At 37.3% G+C, this 11334-nt stretch overlaps 1 protein-coding gene across 4 annotated transcripts in view; it reads right to left on the bottom strand.

Annotated features, from left to right (window-relative positions):
- Window positions 1-2687: 2687 nt before the first annotated feature.
- Window positions 2688-11334, bottom strand: part of Bbox1 (gamma-butyrobetaine hydroxylase 1) — a 78536-nt gene continuing 69889 nt past the window's right edge. For all 4 annotated transcript variants that reach the window (XM_029567643.1, XM_008841718.3, XM_029567645.1 and 1 more), the window contains exons 6-8: window positions 9745-9941; window positions 5179-5345; window positions 2688-3175 (exon numbers count right to left, since the gene is read on the bottom strand). In XM_029567643.1, coding sequence (XP_029423503.1) covers window positions 3015-3175; window positions 5179-5345; window positions 9745-9941 — 525 coding nt within the window. In that variant the 3' untranslated portion in view covers window positions 2688-3014. The remainder of the gene's footprint in view (window positions 3176-5178; window positions 5346-9744; window positions 9942-11334) is intronic.

Raw genomic sequence — 11334 nt, 5'->3', positions numbered from 1 at the left:
TGTGAAAAACATTACCATTGAAATCTATTTGATGATTTTATATCCATGCTCAGATGCCAAGGAGCGCACAAAGTAACCAACTGTGACTAGTAATAATCAGATATATAGAGATTAGAAATGCATGTGCAAACATCTTAGTGTTAATTGCATTAAAAATGAATTTTTCTGTATGAAGCTGTGTATTTTAATAATGAAATGGAGATCTTTTTTAAAGGTTACTACCTCACTTAATTTTATGTCTTACAGGGTTTATACTGAGTACAATATTGTATAACTGTATTAATTAAATTGCAAACCTAAAAATTACAGCCAATTTTGAAAGAGATGCATCCTAGCTCTGGAAATTGTTATTGAATATGTCAATGCTGTTGTAATGAAATGCTTTTTCTAATTATGTAGTTATTAAATAAACAATTTTTAAAAAGTGGCAAGAAAATACAGAGCATTGTATGGGTATTTAGCATACTGAAAAAAATGTTTCTTTTGGCTGCAATCAACTTTAGCCCTTTTGGATAGTTAAGAGTCCAATCTTATAAATGTAAATGTGTATAAATGGTTACTTAGTATACTGAAAAAAAGTATTTAGCATACTGAAAGAAAAACGTTTTTTGGCTGCAATCATCTTTAGCCTTAAAAAAAAAACAAAAACAAAACCAAAAAAACTATAGACCAATTTTCCTGATGAATATAAATATGAATTCTTAAAATTCTTTTAAAAATATTTTACTATTTTTATTTTATGTGCATGAGTATATTACCTGTTGGCCTAGAAGTGCACCTGCATCATACAATGCCTGTGGAGGTCAGAAACAGGCATCAGATTCCCCTGGAACTGAAACTATAGATGGTGGTTAGTCATCATGTTAGTGCTGGGTACTGAATCGAGGTCCTTTTCAAGAGCAGTCAGTGTTTTTAACTGTTGAGTCATCTCTCCAGCCCCCTTCTTTTTTATTGACAGGGTCTCTCTAGTCCCAGCCCGCCTGGAAGTTCCTGTATGGATCTTATAGAGAGCTGCTTGTCCCTGCCTCCCAAGGGCTGGGATTAAAGGAGTGCACCACTACGCTGGGCCTTTAAAAATTCTTGTAGACTGAACTTGAGAATATTTAAGAAAATCATACATGATGACAATTTGGTTTCAGTCTGGAGATGCAAGGATGACTCAACATACATGAACTGATATATGTTAATATAGTACATAAATAGGCTTAGGATAGAAATACAGGATCATCTTAACAGATTAAGAAAAGGCCTCTGACAAAGCTCTATATTCCTTCTTGGTAAAAGTTGGAAGAAATGAGGAAGAGAAGAAACACACAGAGGGCTATCCATGGCAAACCTACAGCTAACGTTGTACTAAATGGGGGAAGACTGAAAGCATTTCTTCTAAAATCCGGAGTGAAGTGAGGGAGCGTACTCTCTCCACTCTTACTCAATATACTGTTCAAAGGTTTAGCCAGATCAGCATCAGAGAAAGAAGTAAAAGAGATGCTATACAGAAAAGGAAAAAAATAAAATTATCTGTATTTGTAGATGACATGGCCCTATACTTAAAAGACCCTAAAGATTTTATCAGAAAATTCTTAGATATGACAAAAATTTTCAACAAATAGCAGTATACAAAATCAGCATACAAAAGTCCATAACCTTTCTATAAACCAATAGAAAATTTACAAAGAAATCAGAAAAAATTCCATTCACAACAGTGTTGGAAATCACTGCCCTGTTCAAACTCTGCTGAAAGCATGCTTGGCATACGTGCAAAGTCACCACCAGCCAAGAGTGTCTATGATGGCAGACCCAGATGGACCTGTATGTTCAGGTTCTGAAGTTCAGTGTGCCTTATATTTAGATTAGATTAAAAAACTATTCCTTATTTATACTGTTGTGTGAAAATCTACTCTACATCTAGTAAACAGGTGACACTGTGTTACTAATAATTTCCTGAACCTCTGCAGAGAAATGTCCTTTGATCTGCCCATCTTCTGTTCCTGAGAATATGAACTTTGGGAGTTGTACCAAAGTATAATGATACATATGTATGAAAATGCCACTATCACAATGAAACCTCTATTTTGTATGCTAAAAAAATAGTAAAGACTTTTGGGAAAATAGAAGATTCTGTTAGACCCCAAAGTCCACAGACTAAAATGTATGTGTTCTACCAGGGTCTCAGCAAACTGCAATGCCGAGGCTCCTTTGTTCCACTGGTATGGGAGGCTCAACAGGAGTGCAACTTCATGGCTTGCTAAGAAACCTGTGTTCTACACTAGGGCAGGGCAGGGGCCACTCAGGAGGCTGAGGCCAGCAGGTGAGGCTGTCCAGAGGTGAGCACACATCATTTCCATTCATAAGGATTGCCTGTGTCTAGATTTTTCCTTTCCCAGTTGCGAATTGAAAGCAAGAACTGAGGAGGAATGATCCATTGACAGTTTTCAGCAAGGCTGGCCAAGACAAATTTAGGGAGACTACATATTTCTCTTATTTTGCATGTTTGGGTTTGCTGTCATAACTTAGGTATTACAAGATGTTGAGATTATGGAGTGAGTCAGAGATGGAAATTTAAGAAGCAGAATTCTACTAGAGTGAATGAAACAGATCTTTAAAAATATGAAGCCTTTTCCTAGCCATAAAAAGAGCATAGTATGTAGTCATGAATAAATGAGACAGTGTAGGAAACTGAGCAGGAACACGCTTAAAGAGCTTTTATTTGAAACACAAGATTTATTTGATACTAAACTATTTATAGTCATTCTGGTCACACATGTGAGAGCAAAGGAAATGAGAATATACATGCCACAGAAGAGAAGCTCATTTCAAGAGGGCGCACGGCTATGACACTTAAGAAGCTGACACTGAATGCTCTTCTAAGAAGGAATACTCGTGGGAGAGAAGTTGCATGTTCAGTTTTAAAGAAGTTAATATGTAAATGGTGTTAATAACTATCTGTGGTTAACCAGGCTATAGCTTACAAAATACAGTCATTGGACCTTTACTAAAATTTAAGGACATGAGATTCAGTTCCCATTCTTGACCTTCTGCCTTAGGATGCGAAGCCTTGACATCACAACGTCCCAATCAGCATAAGCTCCTTCCAGATGGCGGGATATTTCAGTTCCTGCCTCGTAACTACGTCTGCCATGAAGCAAGCGCCAGTTGTCAAAAGTAATCACATCACCTAGGCAGGAAGATTTTTCATGAGTAATTTATATTTAAAGGGTTTACAAAGATAGAAAATACAACATGCAAAACACCACCACTACTCAGCTCATATCAGGAAATAGCACATTTATTTCTGTACACAAAACTAAAAAGATATTTTTTAATTGTCCAATTTTAACTAAATCTAACATTTGACAGTCTTGCACAGGTGTGCAGTGCCTTTTGATTGTTCTCTCCCTCCTTTTCTTATCCCCGTATCAACCCCCCTCATCCCGACTAGTCCCTTTCCAAAGTTCATGACTTTGGATTTTGTTTGGTGACTCATTTAGTTTAACCAGGAACATCTCTGTAACCATTGTATTGAAAGTATCCACTGGAGACTAGTTGGGTCATCTGTGGGTACACAAGGTGAAGGCAAAAGTTTGCCAAATGCACTATGAGATTTAAATTACATAGCTTGATGGGCTCCCATGGACATTGTAATAATTCTTAAAGTATTTTCTCTGTGTAAAGCTTTTATATTGTTTTTTTCAGCTTTAAAAATTATCTCAATAAAAAATGTTCCTTTCCAGCTTAAGAGCTTCAAGTAACTACAAGGATAGTGAAAACTCTTTGATGCTCTTCCATACTCCTAGTATTTTGTATACAATTTAAAAAAGAGGAAATATTAAAAAGAGCATTATCTCATCTTTTCATATATGAGGAAACTGAAGTTTCAAATTGAGGGATTTACTCCAAACTACATTGCCACTAAATGGTGGATCTCAGTTTCCAAATTGTATTTTTTCCCTAGAATGTTCCCATTTTATATGATGTCACTCTTTTAAAAATTTATTATTTATTTATCTATCTATTTATTTATTTAATATTTGTATGCATGTGCCTGAATATGTGTATGTGTATGTGAATACACGCAAGTGCCAGAGAATGCGAGAAGGGCTTCAGACTCCCTGGAACTGGAGTTACAGGTACTTGTGAGCTGGTGGGTGCTGGGAACTGAACTCTATAAGAGAAGAGAGAGAGAGAGAGAGAGAGAGACAGAGACAGAGAGACAGAGAGACACACAGAGAGAGACAGAAAGAGAGGCAGTTATAAGAAGAATGTTCAATTTGGCCAAATCAACAGCAAAGAGAAATTGTGCCTTTTATTAGGAATAACAAAATCATGTTTGAGAGATCCATTATTCAACATGGTGACCATAATAAGGATGTACTATATTCAGTAAGAAGGTAGATTTTATATGTTCTCACCATGAAAACTGATAAATATGTAAAATTATGCACATATTAATTAATTAATCTACCTCATAATATATGTATCATTCAAAACATGGATGTGGTATACATAGATAATTTTATTGTTAGTTGAAAAAAACAAGAAGAAAAAATGGCCCAAGTTTGGTGATTACCCAATCAGTAGAGATGATCCAGAAAAAAATATCAATGCTTTTTTCTTTATTTCAAGTATCTGGAACGGGCCAAGTCCTTCTTTATTTCAGGCATTACTTTCTTTGCTAGTAAGTTTTATCAATATTTTAGAGTGAGAATCACAAAATAATTTTGCATAGTAGGATTGGAAAATTAAGTATAACTTTTTATATTTTTCAATATATACAAAGTATATACTTTGTATATTTTTTAATACCTTGTGAAAGAAACAATGTCTTGTTAGCACTGTGAAGACTTTTCAGAAAGTTTATTAGGAAGGTGGCTATCAGAATAGAAAATATAAAAATCTTAATATCAGACACGAAATTTATCTGGCCTCTCTCTGGAATATTCTTAGATTGGAGGCTCTTAAATTTTAGAGTGCTAGAATTTACCCTGAGAGCTTGCAAAAAGAAGATTTTTTTTAAAGCTTGGGGTGTCAACATTCCTAAGGTGAAGGTGTCAGGAATCTACTATTTAAACAACCAGATGCTCACTAAGATTCTGCTGTGAAACTGGTCTGGACATCATTCCAGATAGGTAAGATAGAAAACCCATTATTTCATTTGTTTAAGAAAATGAGTCCACTTACCTGGATTCATCTTGAAGGTATATTTGTATTCTTTGCTGTTCATGAGGTCAACAAACTCTTTCAGAGCAGCATAAAAAGGCTGAACTTTTTCAATAGGAACATCAAACACCGTGTCTCTGGTTGCATTGTTGAAGTTGATGCGAATCACCTGGCCTTTATCGTCCAACCTATTTTGTTTGAGAGGCAAATTGAACACATATTCATGGAAAATCTAGTTACATCTTTATAAGGTTCAATGGCTCTTGAAAGATATGCCTGAAATGTAGCATTAAAGAAAATAAACACATGTGTAGATAATCTGAGCGTTAGGAAAATTTGTGGTCCAATGTATTCCTTCATTATTTTATTCATTTGGCAAGTGTTTTTTGAAAAAGTAATACAAGGTCATAAAGATTCAATTAAATTAAATGATACAGAGCATTTGAGTTAAATATTTTATAGTTTTTTAGTAAAATTCATTCTTTATTCTTTTAAATAGATTATACATTTAAAAAATGCTTATTGGGAAGATGGACTTTGAGTCGGTCCTGCAGTGCCAACCAACTTTGCCTTTTATTTAGGTAGAACTAGGGTTGATGAGTAAAAACAATTTGGGAGGGAGGTGGTCAAGAATGGTGGTAAAGTGCCTAGAATTGCTCTCAGAACCAGTATCTCTGGCTAGGCCAGAAGGTAGAATTGTGGGTCAGATCAAATGGATTGTCACATGTACCAGACAGAACTTGGTGACCCTGGTTTGGGGTTATCCATTTATCCATTCTGGAGTCTATGCCTCTATTTTCACAGACTAGTAAAAAAACACTTGTGATTAATAAATCTAATGCAAATCAGATGGGAGTGGCTGGTTTGGGGTCGGAGTTTCACTTAACTGACTGGTCGTATTTGGAAGGAGCCCTTATTAACTTCAGAGTAGAGGATGAACAATTCTCCTGTCTATGGTGTACAGATTTTGACTCTCCGTTCCCCTGTGTGAGATGGCTCCATGAATATTAAATCCCCTGAGCACAACAGTGATTGTGTTGGTTAACTCTAAATGTTGGTGGTTAGCACCAACTCTTTGCTTATTTGACAGTGAGAAGAGCTACCTATTGGAGCCATACTAGAGAAGAAAGCAGAAAGGAACAAGTTTTCAGGAAGGTTTCTACATCTTTAAACCATGAATTTGCATTATGTTGCTCTGAATGCAAACATGACAGAATAAGTAATAGAGTAGTACTTACTCCCTTGCTCCCAACACACACACACACACACACACACATTTTTTTTACACACACACACACACACACACACACACACACACACACACACTACAGACTTCCACATTAATAAAGAATTCTCTGGGGCTTTAGCATATCTACTAATTGTTCTTTAGAGTTCGTACTGCCAGTTTCAGAGCTCACAGAATCTGAGGTCACTGTCTTTAACTCTTCACTCTCATTGCTGGATTGCTCCTAACCTACTTTTCTTTGTTTATTCGCATTGTGTAGTCTGTGTGTGTCATTTGATATGTTACTGACCAGGATATTATAGCTTTGGAACTCTTCTTCATGTCTGCCCTTCCAGCTACCTTGGTGATCTGTTTGTTTTTGTTTTCTTTTACTGTGTAATAGCTCCTTGATTTGAATGGTTATGCCAGGTATCCACTCCAGAACTATGCATGTGTCTTCACAGGCTACTGAAAAGGCACTTATAATTAATAAATCTAGTAAGAATCAGATGGGGTGGCTTGTGGTACACTGCATTACACTTTCATTTTGAAGAATTCATATAATCAATGCTTTTGTGTGCAACATGCCACACAATTCTGCTTTCTTTCACTGCTTGCTTACTATTCAAGAAGAAAAGACACAAAGTCACAATTTTAGCATTTTCAACAATGATGTGAGAGGGAATAGAAAGTGAGTTTATTTGTGAGACTGAGAGAAGACATTATTTTGAGGATTAAAATATTAGAGGAGATGGGTGGCTGATACCTTGATAAAGTGAAAAATGCAAATTGTTTAATTATTTATATATTTTTTTCAGGGCTGGAGGTAAAACCCAGAGTCTTGTACATGCTAGGGAAGTGTTCTACCATTAAGCTACATCCTCATCCCTCAAATTAACTCTTAGTAATAGGCAGTAAGTTCCTGTTGCCTCTACTCACTAGCTTTGCAGAATCATCAATCATACTGTGTCACAAATCACAATTTGTCATGGATTTTCAAAATTTAGATTACATTTTTTTAAAATGACACATAAAGAGATACAAATTATACAGAATGCATTATATGATATTTAGATACATATATAGATTATGTACAATGTGCATATTTAAATTGGGTTAAAAATCTTAAATATAATTTTTTAAAATTTATATGTTTTATGTGTGTTGCCTGTATGCATGTACATGCATCACATATATGCTGGTGCCTGTGAAGGCCAGAAGAGGGCATTGGATTCCCATGAACTGGAGTTAGAGATGGTTGTGAGTTGCCACGTGGGTACTGGGAACTGAACCTGGTTCCTCTCTAAGAGCAGCAAGTACTCTTAACCACAAAGCCATCTCTACGGTCCTTTTAATATAATTTTTAAAAGTAATGCTTGAACATAACTGTCATATTATAACTAAGAAACTTTTGGTTATTGAGCATGGTTGTGTATGCTTGGAATCCTAGAACTCAGAAAGCTGAAGCAGAAGGATCTTGGGTTTGAGGATTGAGTAAGCTGTGTAGTGATACCTGTCTAGAAAGTAAAGAAACAAGTGTCTCTCACCTCACAGTTCTCAGACAATATCTTAGATGTATTTTGATGATCTAAAATGAATCCCTGATGTTTATCTTTTTCCCATATCTGTCATCCAAACTATCAGGAAATCAATCTGTTTCTACCTGTAAAGTATATGTTTAACACATTGCTTAACTCTCCCTCAGGAAAGCTTTTCTGTACCACACTATTAGGTGATATGAGTTCCATTCTTAGAAAGGCTTTAGTGCTACAGCTTCCTTTTGCATTGCCCTACAATTTTCTTTCCCTTTGTAGCATATAACATATAATTTAGACATTGATTATAATTTGTTCATTGTTTAAAAAAGTTAGATATGTTTCCCTGTACCCTTTAAAAGGTCAGGACCTTTGTTTTGTTAACTGATGTATCCCAAATACTAAGAAGTGCCTTTGCCCCAAAACACTTGACTGAATGAATGAAGTCAATCAACTGAATGAGTGAGCAGGGGATTTGATTATCTACTAATGACTTTATTTATACACTATTTGATTTTTTTCTCCTAAAATAATATAGACTCAATTCCAAAGCTGGAAACAGCTCTAATATTAAACAATGTATAATTAAATACGTGATGTTCTAGAAATACAACATAAGGTCATTCTTAAATGAAAAATTAAATCTGTATTCTTTGTAGGTACTTGGAAAAGTTATATAAAATAATGTTTAAAAAGTCAGATTGGGCTGGGGAGATGGCTCAGTTGGTAAAGTGCTTACTGCATAAGTATGTGGAGCTGAGCTCAATTCCTAGACCCATGTGAAAAGGCCAAGCGTGATGGGACTTCCCTGAAATTCCTATGGGGGGATAGAGACAGGACAACCCCTCAGGATTGCTAGGCATCCAGTCTAGCTGAATTGGGGAGCTCTGGGTTCCCCTCCCTCAAGAAAAAGGTGCAGGGCAATTGAGGAAGACAATGTCAACCACTAGCTTCTTCATGAATGTACACACATGTGTATCTATGTACATAAGGGGGGTAGATGAGAGAGTTGAGCTAGATGGAGAGAGAGATTGGATCTAATTAAGAGATACTAGTGAGATACTAGTTTCTTATCATGAAATAAAAAAATAGAACACGAAATATTCTATTTAGGGAATAAATGTGATCTCTGTTGCTTAGCATTATTTGAGGGATGTTTGTTCCCAGTCCATGTTGTTCCAATGAGACTGATCCCACTCCAGAGATACACATGGGATTAGCCACAGCCAAGTAGAATTCTGCAACCTCTCAGCCATGGTGAGCTTGGTGACTGTCTTGTGGACAGACTTAGATACGACTGGGAAGGGAGTCATCAGCTTCATGACAGTTTTTGAGAAACAAATGCTGTCCTTGTGCTGTGATTGCTAGTTCCAAGGACAAAGAACAACTAGGAGCTTCTGAGAATCAGCTTTGAAAATGATACCAATGCAGAAGGTGACAGAGCTAAGAAGAAAAAAAGACCATTTGCAGATGACAGGGCTTAAGTCCTGAATCTACTTTCAATCTATGTTCAGTTACATTCTTTCACTTCTGGCTGAAAAAGTTCTGACAGGTGCAATCACATTGATGATGATGACGTAGAATTTATATCTTAAAAATGAAGCATGCCTAAGTTCTTAGTAATTAGAAAATAGGATATTGATTAAGAACAAATTTCATGCCTTTTGGTAAAGTTCTTTTTAATGACAAAAAGATTTTTTTTCCTAAGACCCTATTAAATAATTAACAAATAAAGTCTGGAGTTAATCAAAGATTTCAGTGGTTTAAACTTCGAGAGCTTTTAGTCTCAGTTGTTTTCCCTATGGGGAATTTATAAATATTACTCACTCTATAATTTTGTGTTTAGATTGCACAGAGAAGTCACAGTAATCCACTCCAATGTCTGTGAAGTCAACAAAGGTGGAGGTCAGAATCTGGAATGCCTGAGGATTCTTCTCCTTGAGCTTCTGGCACACATTAAACCCATCTACGATCTCTGAGTCACCTCCTGTGACTGTTTGCTTTATGCAGTGCAGAAGCTGAACCTATGAGGGAACATGGAGAAGGAGATTTAAAAATATAGCACCTACTGTTCTTAGAACATGTTAAAAGCACAAGATATGAATGGACAAAAATCAACAGACAAGCTCTGCTTCCCTGGGCTGCACAACCTGCCAGCCTCTCTCCCAGAAGCCCTCTGGGCCTGGTCCCACCATCATCTCTCTCTGCTTCCCTGGGCTGCACCACTGCCAGCCTCTTTCCTGGGCACTGGGGCTGACCTCTAGGTCTGGAACCACCACTGCTTCCTGATCCTTTGCATCCAGAGGAACCTAGTTCCTTCTTGTGGTCTGCCGGAGCCCTCTGGGCCTGTTCCTGCCCTCACCTCCCTCTGCTTCCCTGGGCCTGCATGGCCCACCAGCCTCTTTCTTGGGCTCCCAGGCTGACCTCTTGGCCCAGGGCCACCACTGCTTCCTGATCTCTTGCATTCAGATGGACCCAGTCCCTTCTCCAGGTCCCCAGAAGCCCTTTGGGGCTGGGCTGCAAAACCTTCCAAGCCTCTTTCCTGGACATTGGGGGCTGACCTCTCCGCTTTCTAATCCTTTGCATCCAGACCAACCCAGTTCCTCAGTGCAGTCCCCAGGAACCCTTGGGGACCTCTTCCCACCCCCCATCTCCCTTTGCATCTCTGGGTGCATGGTGACATGGCCACCAGCTGTCCAAGACCAGCATCTCTCCTGGGCCCTGCTCTCAGGACAGTCCAACTCCCAAATTCCTGAGGTCAAAATCTTTCCTGGAGGGATCCAGACCTTAGGAGAAAGCCAAGACCATCTTATTCTCATCTGACTTGGGCCTCTGTGGGAACTCCTGAAGACAAAAGCAATCTGGCCACTCCAATATAAAATCAAAAGAGAGAACCGGAAGCTTCAGAACTTAGGAGAAAGCCTGAGAGCATCTGATTCTCATCTGACTTGGGCCTCTGTGGGCTTCACAAAAAGAAGCAGACCTAAACTTGAAGTCCTGAGTCTCACACAAGAATCAGAAACTACAAAAGAAATTCACATGTCAAAATCACAGAGAAAAAATAATATGAAAAACTAAAATAACATATCCCCACCAAATACCAATAGTACTCTATAGGAGTACAATGAGAACCCACTAGAGATAATGCAGGACATGGAACTCAAAAGAAAAATTGTAAACATGATGAAAGAATTTAAAGAACACACAAAGAAATCAAAGTACTGAAGGAAGATAGGGTTAAACTTCTGAATGAATTCAGAAAAGAGCTAGAAATATTGAAGGCTACTCAGGCTTAAATGAAGAAGGAATTGAAACACTCAGTAAGTCAATTAGAAATGACAGGAGAAAAACTCACCAATAGGATGAATGAAATGGAAAACAGAATATCAAGACTGGAAGATAATATCAGTGGATGAA

The sequence above is a fragment of the Nannospalax galili genome, unplaced genomic scaffold, assembly GCF_000622305.1.
Source record: "Nannospalax galili isolate Female #2095 unplaced genomic scaffold, S.galili_v1.0 scaffold481, whole genome shotgun sequence".
Lineage (NCBI taxonomy): Eukaryota > Metazoa > Chordata > Mammalia > Rodentia > Spalacidae > Nannospalax > Nannospalax galili.
The sequence above is the reverse complement of the archived record's forward strand: the minus strand, read 5'-3'. Positions and strand labels throughout refer to the sequence as shown.